General features: G+C 41.7%; 2 protein-coding genes across 3 annotated transcripts in view; one reads left to right on the forward strand and one right to left on the reverse strand.

Annotated features, from left to right (window-relative positions):
- Positions 1-8,515, forward strand: part of CDAN1 (codanin 1) — a 31,533-nt gene extending 23,018 nt beyond the window's left edge. Inside the window, exons 20-28 of one of the 2 annotated variants that reach the window (XM_084207142.1) lie at positions 185-334; positions 734-797; positions 1,289-1,367; positions 2,304-2,461; positions 3,393-3,500; positions 3,876-3,939; positions 5,056-5,246; positions 5,973-6,080; positions 6,841-8,515. In XM_084207142.1, coding sequence (XP_084063268.1) covers positions 185-334; positions 734-797; positions 1,289-1,367; positions 2,304-2,461; positions 3,393-3,500; positions 3,876-3,939; positions 5,056-5,246; positions 5,973-6,080; positions 6,841-6,966 — 1,048 coding nt within the window. In that variant the 3' untranslated portion in view covers positions 6,967-8,515. The remainder of the gene's footprint in view (positions 1-184; positions 335-733; positions 798-1,288; positions 1,368-2,303; positions 2,462-3,392; positions 3,501-3,875; positions 3,940-5,055; positions 5,247-5,972; positions 6,081-6,840) is intronic. The other variant, XM_084207143.1, reaches the window with a different exon arrangement.
- A 1,238-nt stretch (positions 8,516-9,753) lies between these two features.
- Positions 9,754-19,430, reverse strand: part of STARD9 (StAR related lipid transfer domain containing 9) — a gene marked incomplete at its 5' end in the record, with an annotated part of 95,024 nt that continues 85,347 nt past the window's right edge. The window contains 10 exons of the mRNA XM_084208681.1: positions 9,754-12,401; positions 13,453-13,611; positions 13,999-14,078; positions 14,473-14,678; positions 14,767-14,831; positions 15,068-15,210; positions 15,802-15,907; positions 16,549-16,695; positions 17,312-17,495; positions 18,642-18,839. Of these exons, the coding sequence (XP_084064807.1) occupies positions 12,300-12,401; positions 13,453-13,611; positions 13,999-14,078; positions 14,473-14,678; positions 14,767-14,831; positions 15,068-15,210; positions 15,802-15,907; positions 16,549-16,695; positions 17,312-17,495; positions 18,642-18,839 (1,390 nt within the window). The 3' untranslated portion in view covers positions 9,754-12,299. The remainder of the gene's footprint in view (positions 12,402-13,452; positions 13,612-13,998; positions 14,079-14,472; positions 14,679-14,766; positions 14,832-15,067; positions 15,211-15,801; positions 15,908-16,548; positions 16,696-17,311; positions 17,496-18,641; positions 18,840-19,430) is intronic.

Below are 19,430 nucleotides of genomic sequence, written 5' to 3' on the forward strand. Positions count from 1 at the left end.
GCTGGTGTCTTCCATACACACAGAACAAGGAGATGATACAGCACAATTGATTGTTTTTAGCAGAGTGACTTATTGCATTTGAGATGGGTATCCCCCTAAACTGGGGGGAGAGCTGGGTACACTTAGTGTGCACTGTTTCTTGCATTGATTTCAATCTGCCTGATTGTTCTTTGTTTTGTTGCAGGGCAACACTGGTAGCAGAGCTAGTTCAAAGGGCTGAAGCCATGTTGCAAGATAAAGTGAAGGAGGAGGATGTTAATCATGACAAACTGCTTGAAGAGGTGTGCACTCATCTGTATGAGGAAGGGGCCCAGGCACTCATCAAAGGCAGAGAGTAAGGAGGAAAAGTTATTTAAATGTGTGCCTTCCTATCTCTTCTTACTGCAGAATCTATAAGCCTAATTTAGCTTGGCCTGTCATGCTCAGGTTTTGGTAATTATAAACCATGCCCTCTGCTCTTCTTATGGTGAGTGTTTGCTGTGCTCCAGCCAGTTAATACTGCATTTGTAGGAAGGAATAAAGGTGCTGTGTGTCCCTCTGCTCCAAACAGACATCCACCGCAGCTATTGTATTTCCCCTCTTTGGGAAATTGATATTGCAGCTTAGTTGCTTGTAATTACCCTTTCCTTGTCTTGTTCTTTTAGTCTGATTTATTGCATTGCTACATAATGAACCTCTGAGTGTTGTCCAAGAACCTAGACTAATCCCGTGGCACACTTTCTTCCTTTTGTAGATTTTGCAAAAAAAAAGGTCCTGAGGCAGTAAGAGTGTTGTTGCCAGAAGAGACATCTGCAGCAGTATGTATTTTCCCTAAAACTTATTAAAAGCCTTGACTTTAAGTCTGGATCATTACCATTTTTCCATTGCTGCTTCACTTATCCCTTAATAGCTCAGGTAAAGAAAATCTATTGGTGCCCTCCTGGGAGGACTGAGAGATAGCTAAGAAGAGTCACTTCTACTGAGCTGCCTTGCATATTCTGGGTAAAGTGATGCTCCAGCTCATAGCTGACTAATGAGGCTAGAATGTTAGAGAAATTGCATTTATCTTGCAATGATAATGCATTTGTTTTAGCATCAACTTCCACAAGAGGTGATGAGGTTTTTGGAAGATCAAGATGGGTCAGTTGTATTGCTCAAACCAGCTGTTTCCAGAGAGGTGGTGGTGTTCAGTTTAATTGTTGCATGCCAAAATTAAGGTTTTTCCTCTAGACTTCCTTCTGAATTTTCACTGACTGCAGTGCTGTGGCTGATGATAAATCTCCTATGATTTGTTATTGTCCCTGTAAAGGTTTTAAGTAGTGCAGAAAACATTGCGGTGGAGCTGGCTACCGAGAGAGCCTGTGGCTGGCTCTCTGCCAACATTGCAGGTGAGTCTTTTTACCTTGAACTGGAGCTTCTAACCTGTGCATTGTACTCTCTTTTTCTGAGATCAAGGGACAGACAGTATTATAAAATACTTGGTCCTACTCGTTTTTCTTTTAGTGGAAAGTATCCGATTGCTCTGTTCCTCCTTGTTTAGGAAGAATAGAAATTATTTCTAGCTCTAAGAACTTCTTTGGGGATCTTTTGAGCTTGGCCCATGGTAGTGATTTTTAGTTATGGAATCTTGTAGGATGGTGAGAGTAAATGCTGTGGAAATGCACTTCCAGTGTATACAGACAGCTGCTCTCTCAAATCATCTTATGGTTCACATGTAGGGAGTGCTTCTGAAATCTGTAAAACAAACACTTCTTGGACTGGGTGTGTTTTCTGCAGGCTGAAGGCAAATGTCCTTTAATTCTGTAATACTGCCCTGGGAACTCTTCAGAGTCTCTGAAAACCCATTTTTTCAAGAGGTTGTGCCAAAAGCCTGGGGAGGAATGTCCAAGTACCATTTGCAGCCACAGGAGTTTAGTGTTTTGGATGCTGATCAAAATGTATTTTGGTAGAAGACATATGGTTTTTATGGGCACGGTGGTTGAACTGGTATGATCACACTGAATCAGCTTTCTACTTTGGCATTGCCTTCTTGCTTAGCTACTGTGTTTGTTAAACCCATGGAAATATTTTTATGGGAAGTGAGATGAGTTGCCAGTTGTACCTGGCAGTGATGCGTGGCTGTCTTCTACAGCTGTGGATTAGTACACCCTCTCCACATTAAATAGAGTAGGAGGTCAGAGAGAGGAGGCTGAAAATGTAAACTGTCTTTTCTCCTTATTCACTGTGGACCTTGGAATGAGAGGCTTAGAGTGTTTGGAAATGATTCTCTGCTTCAGTGGAGACAAAAACTGAAGCAGACAGGATTTGTTCTTTGTTCTCTGTAGCACTCATCAAAAGGGAAGTGAAGACAACCTTGAACAGAATGCTGAAAGTCCCAGGATTTCCCTTGGCAGGCGAGGATGCTCTTGAGTTGAGAAGGGACTGTCCTCCAGGCTGTCAGCACTGTGCTCCATTTCCCTCCCAGATCATCAATGAGATTAAGGTACATGGTATTCACTTCCTGGCTTGCCTTTCTGTTTTTCACATTGGTTTGTTTTTATTGTTGTTTTGTGGGAGGTTGTTTGTTTGTTTGTGGGTTTTTGAAGAGAATGTTCTGGTTCTGAGGAGGTGGCTGTGGGGAGTGCTTAGGAAGCTTGATGAAAAGTTCTCTGGTGTTTTCCAACCCCTGCTTGCTGTGTCTAGATCAGAATTCCCTGTTAGGAGTGCTGTCTCAAACAGAGGATTTCTGGTAGCACGGCAGCGTGGCCTTTTTGATATGAGTAGGATGGAAACTGCAGTGCAGACCCCATGGTATTGTGTGCAATTTCACAATCATTTAACCTATGTACCCCAAAATGAACAGAATTCTGAACACCTCACCTTTTACCATTATGTGCTCTGACTGTGTTTTTTGCAGCCGCTTGTCTGCTTGACAGACCAGTAATGCTGGTTATCACTGTCGTTGTTTCCCAACAGCTGTGTTGGGAATGAGTTCACATCCTTTAATGCTTTCTTGCTTGTGCTAAAAAAAGGAGGGTAAGTTGTATGAGGAAACCCCTGGGTTGGCACTGAAGCTTCCCTGACAACGTAAGAGGGGTCTGGATTTCTGTAGCACTCCTACCCGGAACTGCTTGTTGTGCTGTGAAATTTATCTGGAGCTTTCAGTGCTAGTACTTTTAAGAAATATGAATTTGTGGCCATCACTGAATTTTACTTCATATCATTAGTGAGAACTGTGCTAGAAAAGGAGATCTTGGTAAGGTTGTGAAAAATCAGCTTTACTCTGTCTTATGAAATGTATATATCCTAACTTGGGTTGTGGTTTTAATGAGGACCCAAGAACTATTTGTGAACTGCTCTGTCACAGGTCCAAGGAGCTGTTTGTGGGAGAGCAGGATACTAATGTGTGTGTTCCTGCTGTCTTTCTCATCAAGGATGTTCTCTGTGTTGCTGTGGGCCCACGGGAGGAGGGTGAAGTGGTTGACTCTGTGTGGCTGGAGTGCTTGCTGGGAAGGTTGAGTCAGACACTCCGATGCAGAAAGGTAAAAGATGTAAAAAAGCAGCATAAACTCCCTTTGAATCACTTTGGGCTGTCTTGACACCTGTAAACTTTTAAATTTCTTTGCCTCGCAGCTGAGTTCAGTTGAGGGGTTTTTATTTGAGCTCAAATGTGGCAATGTTGCACTGCATTTTTTTATACTGTATAGATCTGCTTGTTCCTTCAGTTTGCCTTTGTGAATCCCCTTTTCATATATGACCTTTTTGTCTTTCAGTCTTTAGTGGCCTCCTCATTACAGCTCTGTGCTTCTTGATGTAAATTGCCTGCTCTTCTCAGATATTTTTTTCCCTTGTGAAGCCCTGTTTTGTCCAGTCTGCTTTATGGGGAAAATAATGTAACTTTTTTTTGTGTTTTCCAGTTCATATGTCCCACATCAGAACAGCAGCTGGCCAAGTGCACGGTTGAGTTGGCGTCTTTGCTGGGTAAGTAAGTTATGATAAGTATTTAAGACTGAAATCTGTTATTATAGTTCTCTTAGATCCTTGAGGTCAGAGATATAATAAGAGCTCATGGATATTTAATTCTCTTTGGTGTCACTGAGTCTGAAGATTTTTTCTGTCAATTTGAGTGGTTACTCTTATTGCCTCTTACATTCTGCAAAACAGAATTGTTCAGTGACTGACCATCCCTCTGATCTGTTTCACATCTGTTGTTTTTTATTTGCTGACACCTTCAGTTAAATATGGGATATGCTTTCCAGTATTTCTGCCTCTGAAAAATTGTGATGGAGTTTGGGCTTTTTCCCCCTAAAAGTAAGGGCCTTTTCCATTAAATTATGTTTTTATGGCTTTTTTGGGGAAAGAATGGAAGTAACTTTTTTTCTGTGAATTATGACTCCTGTGAAACATTTTCAGTCTGTTTTTTTCTCTTGTTCTGTTGTGTATATACAGTTTGAGCAGGAGCTTGTCATCTCAACACAGGTGTGTTCTTCATGGGCAACCTAATTTTGTGAGTTTAGAACCAGCTTTAGAAGTTTTATACATAATTTGTCTTTCCAGAAGGCAGTTCACATCTGAATATTGTGAAATTTATTCTGGGGGCAGCAGTGTCAGCCTGTCCTATTCCATTAGACTGTACCAAGGAAGAACTGATATCTTCCTTCTGTTGATGTTCATCTGCAGTTAAGCACTGTTCAGTTTTACTTTCACTTGTGTGAAGTCATGTGACTCTGCCTATAGATTAAACTATGGACAACTGTTCAGTCTGTCTGTAGAGTTAAATGTTTAACTGTGTTACTCTTCTCTCCTTTGCAGTAACACCTAGGTTCTCTTTGACTAAATATTAGGCTGACTTTCGGGACTTGGGGCTATATTCCAACCAATTGGTGTTCTTTGTCTGAGGAATAGAAATCTCTTCCCATGTCATACTCTCTGTATAGTTTCAAAGCTCATAATTTTGAAATATTGAGCTAATATTTCCGAACTCCAGTCCTCCTAGGTTCACTGGTTTGTACTCCCTAAGTGTGCTGCTGAACCAAGATGATGACTATAAAAGGAAATAATGCAGCTATAGGAATTCATTTTTCCTCCTCATCTTAGTTTCAGATCGTGTTCCTCTGAGTCTTGGGATCAAATCCCCAGAGAAGAGCCCTGTAAAGAACAATTCTACCCATGGCCTCCTAAAGCTGCTGTTCTCCATCTGGAAGGAGGACTTTGGGACCTCTGTGCCCGTGCAGCTGATCTTCAGCAAGAAGAACATGGGTTATCTGGCAGAAGCCCAGCAGCCAGAGGTAAAGCTCCTTCTGCTGTGTGGCAGTGGAGCAGGCTGGCACTTGCTGGGCGTTCTGCCAGCCCGCAGTGCTCACTGGTGGCTCCTGTGGCTCGGGCCAGCGGGGTCTGGCCACTGCTGGCTGGCCTTGTTTCTGAGGGGCAGTGAAAGGGAGGGATGTGTAGCTTCTCAGGGGTTGCTGCCTGCATGGGGGGCTCTCAGGAAGGCACAGATTTGGTTAGGAGCCAATGGCAAAACAGCCCCTTTGGCCTGGGATATTGCAAGGGCTGGACACGTGACTGTCGTTGGCTGCATTCTTTTGCCTTTTATCAGCTTGCACTTTTGCATGCATGTTGGTGTTAAAAGCACCCCAACAAAAGCTGAAAATCACCCTGTTTAATTGCAGGCTAAACCCAGCTTATTTCAGGGATCAAAGAAATAATTCTTCACGCTGTTCTTGGTCAGGCAGAAATTAAATTCTTGGTGTGTTTATAAACTGAGAATTTATAATACCATATACCTACTTTATGGTAGAAGAAAATCAACGTGTGAACTAAAGGAATTGTGCTCACTCATTCTGGACAGTGCTCTTGCCCTCATTGTCAGATAGAGGGCAAGATAGATAACGTGCTTCCTCCTTTTTTCCATGTTCTGATGCAAAAAGAAAAGTGTGAATTACAAATGGATAAAGAAACAAGCATTCAATCAGTTTCTTTTTGAGTTGTTGATATTTTCTTCTCTTGTGCAGTGGGATTTGTTCCTTTTCCTGCTTCGTGGTCTTATAGAACATGAGCTAATGAGAACTAGTGAAATCCAGAGTTGCCTGCATATCCTTGAAGAGCTCCCTTGGCCCTCAGTAAGTAATTAGATATGCACGAACAATAAATGAAATAAAAAGTAAAACTATGTAAACAGAAAATCCTTGTATTTCTATTTCATATAGATAAGGCCCATAACCTTCCCATCTGTTGTTCCTGCTTAATGCAGAGGAAGGACTAGTTTCCAGCAAGCTTGTTTCTGTTGCTAGTGTTTGTCTGAAAGCTGTACTTGTGTGAATCCAACATTGCCCATGCAGTGGAAACATTTCCAAGAAAATTGTAAACCAGTTTGGAAACCAGCTGGCTCAGTTACCAGTTCTCAGTTCTAGCCCGAGTGTGCTTGCTGCCTTCCAGCTGGGAATGACATGTTGGGAAGCATCTTAACTGACCAATCTTGCACTTATATCCCTGTGCCTCCAACCACCAGAGTGTGAGAGCAGTTAGAATGTTCTAGAGGAGTCTCACTATTCTGGCCACAATCAAAATGTAGGAATCCACCCAAAAGCCTTGCTAAAAATGGACAGTATTCCAAGGCTGGTGAGCACTTGCATGTTGGAGCTGCATTTTAACCATTTAAATTGTGGCAGCTGTCTTGTCTGAGAAGGGTGTGGGGATCAGAGGGGAGACTGAGCATGTCTGCAGGCATTCATCATTACAGTCAATTCTAGTAGTTTTCTAGGTTTTTGCACTGGAAAACCATCAGCATGTTTAACCTTGTAAAGTTCTTTATGGAAAAATTAAGTCAGCTTCTTTTGTTTCCGTTACTAAGGGTTCTGTGGTTTGTTCTGTTTGTTGCAGGATTTTGTAAAAGACCTGAAAAGGCTGTCCCAAGTATTTATAGCAGAACATCAGCTAGAGGAGCACAGGACTGACCCTTGTGAGCTGACCAGACAATCTCTAGCTACTGTGACCACACAAAGTTAGCAGAGGTAGACTCTGTGGAAGATGCAAATGGAATTTTCAGTGTGTCTGAAAGGATTGGGAGCTCTTTGCTGGGAGCATACTGAAGCTAAGAGGCCACTTTGTGCAAAACCTGCACTGGGCTTTCTGTCAAGGACATTTTGCCGTGGTGACTCTGCTGAAGGATTTACATCAGCAAATGGATCTCCAAGTCAAAAGTCTTTTAAGCACCTTGATTGTGTCTCAGAGCAGCTGCTCTTTGGACTCAGAGACATTTTTGTATTTGTGCAGCAACACGCTGTGACCAAACCCAGGAATCAACTCCAGTTACTTTGTGATCAGAGAGATGGTTTCTTGGTGGCTGTCTCTTAACTCAGTGTGACTGCTCATGTTGTCTTTTAACAAAGCCTCTACAGTCAGGGGAAGGAAGAGGTGAACCTCTATGACACAGAGATGTGCCTATATTTATTTTTCATTGTAAGCTCAGTGTTGAAGGTTTGATTTTAATTTTTAAGACTGATTTTAAAAGTTAAACCATATTAAATAAATCCACTAGACCATTGATGGCATTATTCCTAAAGGATGCTTAAGTGTTTTTCCATCTCTTGTTGGAAACAGAGCTTGCAATTCCCAGGGTTTTTCATAGAAATAAGGAATAAAATATCTGTTTATATTTTTTACTGAAGACAGTATTTTTAAGACACTTTTATAGTTGTGAACATAAAATCTGGCTGCTATTCACTGTTTTTTTATAATTTTTCTTGCCTTGAGTTTGGGTTTTATCAGTCAGGAAGTGCTGCAGCAAGAGAACAACAGCCTGGAAGAGCAAAGTGAAGAAGCACTGTGATGTTCCCTGGAGAGTGGGTTTGGAAAGGGGCCCATTTCTTGGAAGACAGTGGGCATGTTCTGCCCTTACAGACAGATGGTCTGACCTCCTGTTCATTTCCTTCTTCCCAACTTTTTGGTTGGACTAAGGTTTGGGGCAGGGACTGCTGGTGAGTAGCAGAATATGTTTAGGTGCTCATCAGCTGTCTCATGGGATTCCCTCCCCTGCCCCAAAGCAGTGAGGACAATATTTCCTTTTGTCTAGGAGTGTCCTATTTCTGTAGGTTTTTCCAGGAAGCAAGTTCTGTATTATTTAAGAACAGCCTCTGGATAAGGTGAAGCCCAGGGCTGTTTAGCTTGCTAATGAACTAACCTCTTCCCTGTACAAGGTGAGAAAAGGTAACATCTTGGAGTTAGTGATTGGAGCAAAACTACAGGCAGGACTGATTAGGCAGAACTGTGGCTTCTGTTAACATATGTGATACAGAAAGAGAAATCATAGAGGCACATAGTGTCTGATCTATATTGTAATTTTTCATGTCTTGTTTACTAAGCACTGTATTGAAAGATTTGGCAGGTTCCACCTGCATTCCTCTTTTTAGGGGCTTTCTGATGTGAATGAAGGAGTCCCCAAAAGTAGGTGTGCTGCAATACAAATACAAATGGAACAATTCAATACAAATTGAAGAGCAAGTACACCATATCATGCCATACCTGTTCCCTGAGGCTGAGTATTATGTGATGTTTTGCTGCAGATTTAATTTGAAATTGTTATCATAATAAACATTATTAAATGTCCTGTCTTGTGTTCAAGGTGTCAGTATAGAACTGCTTGGTATTAGGCTGAAGGACAATATGGGTACCTTGCCACAAAGCACAGGGCAAAGTGCAGCACAGGCCTCCTGTCTGGCCTGTTGAACTTCTGCTGAAACAGAAATCTACTTTACTACGTAAGGGAGGGCAGGGTGGTGAAAGGGGGAGAAGCTGGAATCCATAAGAGTTAAAAAAAAGGCGCTCTTTGTTCTGACACGGATTTTATTTGGGTCTTATAAAACTCTTTGCATAGCTGTTATGGCCACAGCCATTTTCATGAACTCAGCATACTGGAATTATCCTTCTCTAATAGAACATGTTTGGAAGTTTTTCTTTAAAAGGTGACCAAGCGCCAGGAGCACATTCCAGCAAGCAGAGGACACAGTTGTGCCCTATGGGGCTGGAGACACTCCTGCAGTGGGACCCAGCAGGTAAGAAACACCTCTGTTTCTGTGTTCTTATCACTTCATGCAGTGATGCTGGTTCTTGGGCATCCACAGCCCCAGGCCCCTTTGCTCTGTAAAACCAGACACCCCACTCTGTCCCCAGGGCACAGGGGCAGCTGTGGAGCTCAGGTTTCCTGCCTGTGGGCACCTGGCCGTGGGAGCACGCACTCAGACACGGCCCTGCAGCCCCCGGGCTGGGGCTCTGTCCCAGTGCGCGTCCCTGGGCATTGTCGCTCTGCCCTGGGCACTGCTGGCAGCAGGAGCTCGCTGAAAACCAGCTCTGAGTGTGTGGCCTTGCTTCTGCCAGTCTTCCCTATTGCAAACTCACAGGTCTCGATAGAGAATTAGGAGAAATGGTGTTATAGTAACTTCCCTCTGAATGTGCTGGTCTGGGGAGTTGGGTCACAGGACTCGGGAAGAAGCTTCACCCAATTTTTGTTTTTTTAAATAACCAAACAAATCCCCCTTTGCTTGGAGAAAGCACTGTCACAGAACCCCAATTTCAGCAGTGACTGGCTTTCTGATTCTTGTACCCAAAGTTCATATTCCATGCTCATTCCTCAGCAGGTAAGTAGGAGGCCTACGTCTGTTATCACAAACTTGCCTTTGTGTTGGTTTTCTATCCGGCAGAGTTCCATAGATGGGTATCGCAGCTGGAGCAAAATAAGGTGGGGCACATTTTCTTGTGTAGAAAATACCATTTATTGTGGATATGAAAATAGCAACCTCGATTTAGGAGCAGAGATGCAACCCTAGGTGGTACGACATAATTGGTTTGATCATCTGCTGCTCAGCAGTAACTTACAGGAAGTTGGTTTTTGCCTGTTGTAGATAAACAAATTTGATATCTGCTGGGCCTTTGTTTCTTCCTTCCAAACAAACCAATGCCATACATTAGCAAGTACCAAAAAATGTTGTATTTGCAAAAGAAAACATTCATATAAATAGGCTTTTTAGTATCAATTGAAGACTGTATTAAAAAAAAGTTACATTAATTCAATACTGATAAAAATAAAATTTAGCTTTGATAGCATATAAAAACGCTTCAAACCAAGCATATATAAATAACTTAATTTGTAAACATAGAAAAAAAATTTAAGTATATATAAAAATAAACATCTGATGCACTGTACAATAAGACACTATCCTTCATAGGCACTGGCATCATTGATCAACAGGGAGTCCCCCGAGATGTTTTTCCTACAAAACCTGCTTTATCACTAGTGCCATGTCCAAAATAAAAGGGAAAAAAAGCAAAGCACTGAGCAAATCTGTAGTGGGTTGTACGAAGATCTCCCCTCTCCCTTCTGGAAAGCTACAGGAGCAGCACTGGGGACAGAGCCAATATCCCATGCTGCTGGTTCTGCTCGTTTTTCCTGGGGCTTTACTGTACTGCCTTGTCTGCTCTTCCTTCTGGGTTTCCACTGAAGGGAGGATGTTGACACGTTACAAATCTGGAAATCTGTCACTTTGCTCAGTTGCAGAAAACTGTGACAGCTTACCCATTCTTCCTTGGGGGGCTGTGTAAGATGTGTGATGCTCAAAGTGAACCATGCCCTGACTCAGGCTTTTAGCAAAAGGCTGCACCTCTCCAAAAAAAGAACGCTAATATATTGGTGTTAAGATTGTAGCCATGACTATCCAAAGATGAAACAAAGCAAATTTGTAAGGGAAAGGTTTTGTTACCCTCCCTGATCTAGTCAGAGAGGGAAGCCTTGGGCGGGTGTGTATCAAAACTGCTCTATTCTTGAGTATCAGTTTAAAATAGCTATTGTCTTTTCATTTAAAACTCACTATATTAGTAACAGGAAGTAACATAGAAGCTGAGAGCCAAATTACACCTATGCAAAAATAAAGTAAAAGTAGATCTTGGCTCTTGAACTCAAAGGTGGGAAGTGCAGCTAACTTCACCACGTGCTGGGAAAATGCACCTTGTATTGAACATAACTGTGTTAAAGTAGCAGGCACTGGCTGCAGGAGGGTGGATGAGTACACATTGCTCACTTGACAAATTCAAAGTGCAAGAGCTTCTTGAACAATGTGGGCTTTTTTGAGCTAATGAAAGCATAACACAGCAGCTTTTATTGCTTAGATATATCTAAAGTGATTCTGTACTGTTGTGCTGAAGAATTAAATGAAGTTACGTGGATATTTGAGGTGGTTGTGGTTTTGCTTAAATTTAGGAACATGTGAACCAGCTGGGGATTGTGTTGAACAAACGTGTAAAGCCTGACAGCAGCATTGTTGGACTAAGTGCCACAGAAGTCCCATGAGGTAATTGAATGGGAAGAGTCTGTATTTGCTGCAGTGAGACAGCTGGTCACAGTGTGAACAAAGAAATGTGGTAAGACTATGACCAGGCTGTATTTTCAGATCCTAATGCGTTTGGGTGCAAGTGTAGAAGGGCTGATGGGAAAAGCCATTATGGAGGAATGTTGGAGCTACTCTTACTTGTAGGACTTAAATGCTAGGAACAAGCTGATTGCTGAGCACTAACCTTTTCATGACAGTGTCATTGTGTAGAACGGTTTGGTTTCTTTATTTCAAAGCACCTGATTCTGCAGTACAGTAAAACTGTGTCCTGAGGTATGGTGGTGTCCACTGATGCTGCATAGTGTAGTGGCAATCTGAAACACCTTACACTGGCTGCAAGCAGTCAGCAAATACATGAAAGATCTATCCAGGGTGCAGGATGACTAGTGAATATTGTGCTGCTCTGACTTCCCTCTTCAAGGGGAAGGGAACAGGCAGCCAGCTAAGATACATGAATTATCTACACAGTCAGGAATTCTGCATTTGGTACTTATCTCATCATTAGAATGTGGCTTTGCAGCTCTGCTCAAGAGCTTGTAAAAGGTCTCGAGCCATACAGATACTGCTTCCAGCCTAAACTTACTTAAAGAAAGAAGTTGATCTCTGAAGCTGCTTGGAAATAGGAGTTAAGTAATATGCACTGTGATTCTGGCTATTGTAAAGCAAGGTCTCTTCCTCTGCTCTTTATAGAGCAGTACGCCTTTCCTCTCTTCCATGGAGGTTTTCCACTGCTGTTTCCAGGAGGAGAGGTTCCCCACTAAACTTGCTGCATTTCTTGTAAGTGGTGTGGGCTAAAACAAATGATCCTTTTCTCTTGCTGCACTTCCATATAGTCCAGCAGTAGCAGCCAAGCTCCTGAAGCGAGGCTCGGTGGTGGCAGCATTTTCCACGACACTTGCTGACACCTGTGTGTCCCTGTGAGCTGTCAGGGGCTCTTCAGTGCCCGCTGGTGCAGCAGCACTAAGCAGTGAGCAGGTGAGCCAGCTGAGCGATCACCAGGGGCTGCCGCTTGGCCACGGAGCTCAGGAGCCTGGCGGGGATGGCCGGGGCACCAAGGTCCACCTGCAGGGGTTGGAGGAAAGGCTGCACGTTGGAGCTTGCACCTGCTTTGAACAGAACACTTCTCCAGTCTGGGACAGCTCTGATGTAACGAGTGTGTGATGGGCACAAAGGTAGTTAACAGCCAAATGCCATCATTACTGAGTGGTTTGTATCTTTTTCCTCCCAATGCCCCAGAGACTTTCAAAACTTTGCTATTTGGTGTTGCTTCTAGCAGGTGTGACACACATGGCTTTTGAGTTTGAGCTTGGATTAAAGTTTACTAGTTTGAGACACACAGTGTTACTGAAAATGTATATGCATACACTAAAGGGCAATATAAAATGCATGTGAAAATTTTAAATTAATATATCTTTTTCACCTATGCATTGTAAAATGCATGTGCTAATTAATGATATTTTAAAAAATATTTCCCTAAGTTTTAAAGGACTAATGGCACTTATCACTACATAACCATTGAAATAAATTTTACACATTAAAACATGCTCTTCTGGACATTTTAAAATACTTAGTACCCCTGTCTCAAAGTGAACCTACTTTTCAAATTAGTCTAAAAGATGGATTATGAGATTAGCATTTTCTTATTCTTGACTGGAATCCTAATCTTGACCTCTCTTTTGTATCTATTAAGTGTGAAGAATTAATGACTTTGGTTAGAAAAATGCACCAAATATTTTCAGGGATTTTGAAAATAGTATAACCCAAGGTCGACTTCCTGTGTCTACAGCAAGGGGAAAATGCAAACAAGACTCCCCATATTGGCTCTCCACAGGAGCACAACGTACACTAAAATTGCTAATAAACCTCTACAGAAGAGCTTGCTATCCAAGGAGGCAGCCTTGAACACGGTAAAAGCTTGGGAATGTGTTCTTAAACACAATCCTAGTGAGAGTCTCTGCCCTGAGAAGTGTGAAAGAGGTGACTTTGTGGTCATTTTGTAAGGTTCATGGAGCACAGCATAATGATTGTGTTTTTTGTCACTTACCAGCTCTTAAGTGTTCTGCTGTGTAAGAGCTTTTTGCATTTCAAGTTGGACATAAAGAAAAATCCTTACCTGTGCCATGTAAATAACTCTGGTGATCTCTCTTCCATTCACCATGTCAGGTTCCAGTATCCAAGCACTTGGCAAAATCTCCCCTCTCACTGCTTCTTTACAAGGCTGAGGCATGGATGCATCATAGACAGACTGAATAGCCAGGACAGACAAGTTCTCCTGCACATGACAAGGTGTAAAGATGACAGCTTGAAAATTTTCATTGCATATAGCAATGTTTTCTTTGTTTGCCATGAGCCATATTCCTCACATTGCTTACTTAACACGTAAAATTACTACTCTCTTATCTATTAAATATGTGTTTGTCAAAATCCTGTGTTTGCAACCAGAATATACTGTGTGACACTTGTGTGATGGGCCTTGGTTGGCAATTGTCATTCACAATTTTTTTTTACACATAAATCACTTGTGTGATACTGGCATGGCTTTCCTTTCTGCTACACTGGCACTCCTGCAGATATGAAGATTGACTTCTTTCTCTCCTTTATCCTTGAACCAGGATATCAGAACAACTCCTCTGTGCTGCAGACAGAATGTTCACTTTACCTCTTTGGCTTCTGCAGTAATGCAGCAGAAATCCCGGGGCTGCTTTAGGTAACATAGGGAGGTATCAGTCACTAAATATACTGGGGAAAAAAAATTAAGGAAGGGGAATTAGACTTTGACAACTTCAACTTGTCACAATTTTCCCCACCCCTTACATGGAGATACATATTTTATTTTGATTTACTGCCTGGGAGCAGAGCTCTACTTCATTTGCTGTAATATATATTTAAAATGCTTTTTCATGCCACTTCAGGTTTATCTTTACTTTCAAGCCACTGTCTGTAGTTACAATCACAGCAAGATGTGTTTAATTCAGCCTTGGAAAAGTCCTGCAAAGCTGAAGCTCCCATATTAAATAATGCAATTGTTTATTTACACCTGAAGAAATGGAACAAGATGCCTTTAACTTTCTTCCTGGCTGCCTGCATCCAGGTGGTGCTGGTGATTGTCATCTGCTAGTGTGAGGATACTCACCCAGGTGAATGTGGCTGGTTACCTTCTTGTGAATTCGAGCTGTGTTGATGGAGCTGTCATAGAGATGCCTCTTGCCAGGATCTCTCACCAGTCCCCACACATAGGGAAGAGGCCTTTCTATCACTCCTGCTCCCAGAAATCCATGCCTCGTTGCCGAAGGGAAGACTTTGTAGTACACCTGCACCTCTTTTTCTGTGCACTGATATCTGTCAAAGGCAAAGGAAAGGTGTTGTGTCACAGGAGGGCCAGGTACAGAGAGGGGCCTCCCCTTACACAGACCTGCCATAAACTTACTTCCACCCAGCTGCTGCTTGGCACGTGTAGAGGTTCCTCAGGTTGTGAGAGCATGCTGCCATTACCTTAGAAAACAATGACAAGTGACACCAGCTTCACTCCAACGTTCCAGCTAACACCCCACACTCCCTTCTGCACCCCACGGCTGCAGCCTGGCTCACTTTCACCCATCCTTCAAAATTCCCAGCGTGTGTGTCTGTACCTGACAAACGGGTAACTGTTTGTGATGCAGGACAAGACTTGTCCCACCCATTTTTGCTACAACTCTCAGAAGGAATAAGCAAAAACTGTTTTTACTTGCCTCAGTGGTGGCATTAGCCAAGATATGTTTGGATAAATCTTGGTATCCTTTTGTTGAAGAGGAGTTAACAGAAATAGTTAATCCATGAGTGAACCTACAGCTGGTGCCACTTGAAGGAAGAGGTGGCTGAATTCTGCTGGCTTCTGCGGGAAATAAAAAAGCTGGAGAGGGAATAAAAAAATTAAAATGTAACCCCATCCCTCTTCTTAAATTGTAGGGACTTAAACTCGCCAATCCAGCTGATCCTAATGAAGGAGTGATAACATCCCTTGCCTAGACATTCTCTGTGTTGGTAATTACACTGCAGTATGTTGCAGTACTGAAATTTTAACAGTTATTGCCACATGTAAGAAAATAAAATAAGGAAAAATAGATTGCTTAACTCCTGAGGCTAAAAATAAGAATTTGCTTGTACAATTCTATACTCATTACAGATTTGGGCCCCACACCCCTTGCTTCCTTCCTTCATTCAAAATATTATCCTCATATAATCTGAAAAAGCTGTACTTTGGTGTTACTACATCAAAAGACCAACTTCAGAGGAAGCAAATCACCATTTAATATTTCAAGAAATTCTAAGCAAGCTCTGGCTATTGGTTGGTGGTATTTTTCTGAAGTCATGTAAAGGTAGGGATGTCCTTGCAATATCCAGATTCAAACTGATTTTCATAAATGACAAATCTCATTACACTCTGGGATACAACTCAAAAGAAGCAGATGTATGTTTTACTTACCAAATGTTGAATCCTTATGCAACTGCTCTAATGTATAAAGCTGACTATTTCTAACAGCTGAGCGACCTCGTGTATCCCTTGTAACCAAAGTATTTCCAGAAGAAACCTGGTTTAAGAAAGTGAAGAAGTGAGAGTGTTTGTTTGAAGTGAGAAAAATAATTTGTGTTACACAGGCAGTGGAATATTAGTAGCAAATCTGCCTTACAAAGCTAGAAGCTTTTCTTTATCATGAGGTAACCCCTTTGCCTTTCCCCTAGTTATGAATTGATACTTTAACTTGGGAAATTTAGCAAAACAAGTGTAAGGAACTAGCATGGGTGCATACTGCAAAAGTGACTTCAGGAAAGTGCATTTTCACACATGGAAATTCAAGTCAATGCATGTATCATTGAGGGAGTCACTCAGAACATCAGATGCTACCAGATTTATCACAAGAAAAGGCCTGCTGTTTCTAAAACATTTGACAGATTCTCTGACAGTTACATAGGCAGTAGTAACTACCTGATTTTTCATCCATGAATTACAAAAAAACCTCCCTGAAAAATAAGTGTCCCTGTCCTTTGCAATTGCATTACAAAATGCTCCCTCACCCCATGTCACCCATCTGTGTACTGGTGATGCACACTTGTCCAGCTTCACAGCTGTGACAGAATTCAGACCATCTCAAAAGACATCTCTGTCCCTACACTGTGCCTCTGTGCTTGAAGCACCAGGGGACATCAGTCTCACACAGCAGTGGTTTCTCACCTGCCCTTCCTGGCTGCTGAAGTTACTCGCAGCGTACGTGGCAGTGTTACTGCTGTTGTAACCAGATGTTGGGCCAGAGGAGAGGCTGAGGCTGGAGTCTGTACATAAAGTGCTTGTACTTGCAAGAGTCTTCAGTCTTGCTTCTTCCTGTAATAGGAATCACAGTATTGCAAACAAACAAAAAAAACCCAAAACCAAACCAAAACAAACAAAAAAACCCACCAAAAAAACAAAACAACAACAACAAAAAAAAAACACCAAAAAAAACTCAACCAACCCAGCACTGAAAGTTGAAAGAGGAATCTAAAGAAATCCAGTTTCCCTCAAGAAGTGTTGACACAAACTAAATCCAGTTTCCTTCAAGTGTTGACACAAACTTCCGTACAGAAAGCAATAAATAAGCAGGTTTGTTTGAAAGCCTAGGATCATATAAACCATAGAGAGAATGACCCTGTAAAACTTGGCAGTCTGGGAAAATGCAGCTTTTGCTGTTTTCCTCACATGTAAGAGTTCAGGTTATCAAACTAATGCTAGGATGCTTTTAAGAAGAACAAGGTTTATAAAAGGATATCTTTTCAGTCCCATTTGCTGTGCTTTGTCTACTCCTCAAGCCCCTGACTTAACTTGCTGGTCAAATACAGTTGTTGAAGACTGAAGATTTTACTTTACCAGTGCAACTACTCGATGCTAGAAGACCAAGTAAAAATTACATACAAAATCCTGAGAACTTCAAGACTCTGTATACTTTCAATATGATGCTTACCTTCTGTAACTGGGAAAATATTTGTTCCCGTATCCGTTTTTTTTCTTGCTCTGCTCTCTCCCTAAGTTTGTCCCTAGCTCTTGCAATTTCAGTTTTGGTTTCCTCTCGTGCCCTCTGATAGTCTCGGAGCAGCAGTTCAATGTCTGAAGGGTGCTGAATGCTTCTTCTTTTTGGTTCTTGAACTCTGTAAGGATGGACAAGTAAGGGGAAAACACATAATTACTTGAAATACCATGAGTAAATCATATTTCAATTTAGAACAGGAAAACTGGCCAGAAAAGCAATTAAACCCCACCACATCAGCCTCCAAAAAGCTTTTCTTTGCTCACTAAAGGCTAAGTAGACATAAGCCTTGGAAAATTACTCAGATTGCAAGCCCAATTACTACTGAGATTACTACAGTGGTTTTTAAATCAGGTCTTCATACGAGATAAGGTTTTGGCTTTGGCAAATCACATACAAGATTTTTGTGTTGGGAAAATAACTGTCTCCTGACCACAAAGGAAGCAAAACATTTAGGGAATATGGTGGGGAACGAGAAACTGAAATTCTAAATAGTGAAGTGCTGCTGAGCTTTTCTGATATTTAAAATGAAACTGAACTCTGTGGCTTTTAAGTTAATGAAGGAGCGTTCTGGTTCCTGCCAGGACAGGGCTAATTTTGCTGGGAGGAGGCATGGCCAGGACACAGAGGTCGTTCTGTACTGCCTCCCATCATTGCTGTGCTGGGGGAAAGGCTCTCTTCTGGCAGAAGGGGTTCCTCCCAGCTGAGATGTGGCCGAGGGAGCCATCCCATATTGTCTACTGTCAAGGGGCTTTCAGTTTGAATAATTTCTTCTCACACACCTTTTGTTATTAATGCTGTTGCTGTTACTGCTCTTTTTCTTATCTCGTTGCTGTTTCCAGCAAATTGTTCTTATCTCAACCCATGATCTTTACCTTTCCTACCTCCAGCTGGAGGGGAAGGGGAAGCAGCACTGATTTTAGCAGGAGTACTAAACTGGAGAATACCATTCCTAAATCACAGCAAGATTGGTCTCTAATCAGTCCAGAGAGAATACTTGGCTGTCCCCATCCATCATACACATATAATAAATTAGACACCTGTTATGGACTGAAATAAAACTATACCCAAGATTTTAATGAATGTTTTCTAAAATCAGGCATGTATTTTTTTCCTGAAAGCATTTTCTATCCCAAAGGTGAATGCCCCCATGCTGAGAAGAATTCTGCCCCTGAAGTCTCAGCTGTCAGCAAGAACCATCAATGTGCACCCATTGTGAGTGCTGTTCATGAGCATCAGGACTAAAGAGAGGTTTCCAATGCCCTACCTGGTGTTTTCCACCACATCTCTTCTCAGCTGTTGCAGATATTCTCGGCGTCTGCTGGGGAGATCTGGATCCCTCTGACTTGCATCCAGAGTCTGGGACAGACTCAAATGCTTCTGGGGACTCAGGCTTCGGCTTCTTTGGTATCTTTGTAGCCTTTTTACTCTTTCCTTCCTCAGAGTTTCAATAGTTCTCATGTGTCTGTTAGGGAAACGTGAGTAGAGTGACAAAATGCATCCCTGCAAAGTTAAATTTTCTGATTTTTTAAGCACTAAAATATTAGGTAGATTTTTAATGTAAAATTTTTATAGGAATCTAATGCTATCTAATAAATCTTTGTCTACATGATGAGAGATGATGTAGAAATTCTAAAATGCCACTGCTTTTCTGACAGCAGGAAATGTAAGAGAGGGTTGTGATTACTGCTGGTAACTGCTGAGAGGAAAATTATGGATGGAGGCTGATATAGCTGCTTCAAAATTTTTGTTGTAACATTTTCCCAAACTCAGTTTTACCATCACAAGAATCAAGTATCTTGTTTTATTAAAAATTTATTTTGTATATTTATGGGGGGTTAAAAATTATTTTTGTTTATTCATACAGCATTTATTCACAGAAGCATGAATGGGATATTTCCATAAATAGGATGTATCAATTATTTTTACATTGCAATAAATCAATTAAATATATTCCTACATCACCAGGTACACATGATAACTCTTGTGGCTGCTAGAAATTTTAAGAGTGAAGTAACACTAGATTTGAGTTACACCAAATCACTTTCCCTGTTTT

Source organism: Fringilla coelebs (assembly GCF_963513975.1).
Source record: "Fringilla coelebs genome assembly, chromosome: 6".
NCBI lineage: Eukaryota > Metazoa > Chordata > Aves > Passeriformes > Fringillidae > Fringilla > Fringilla coelebs.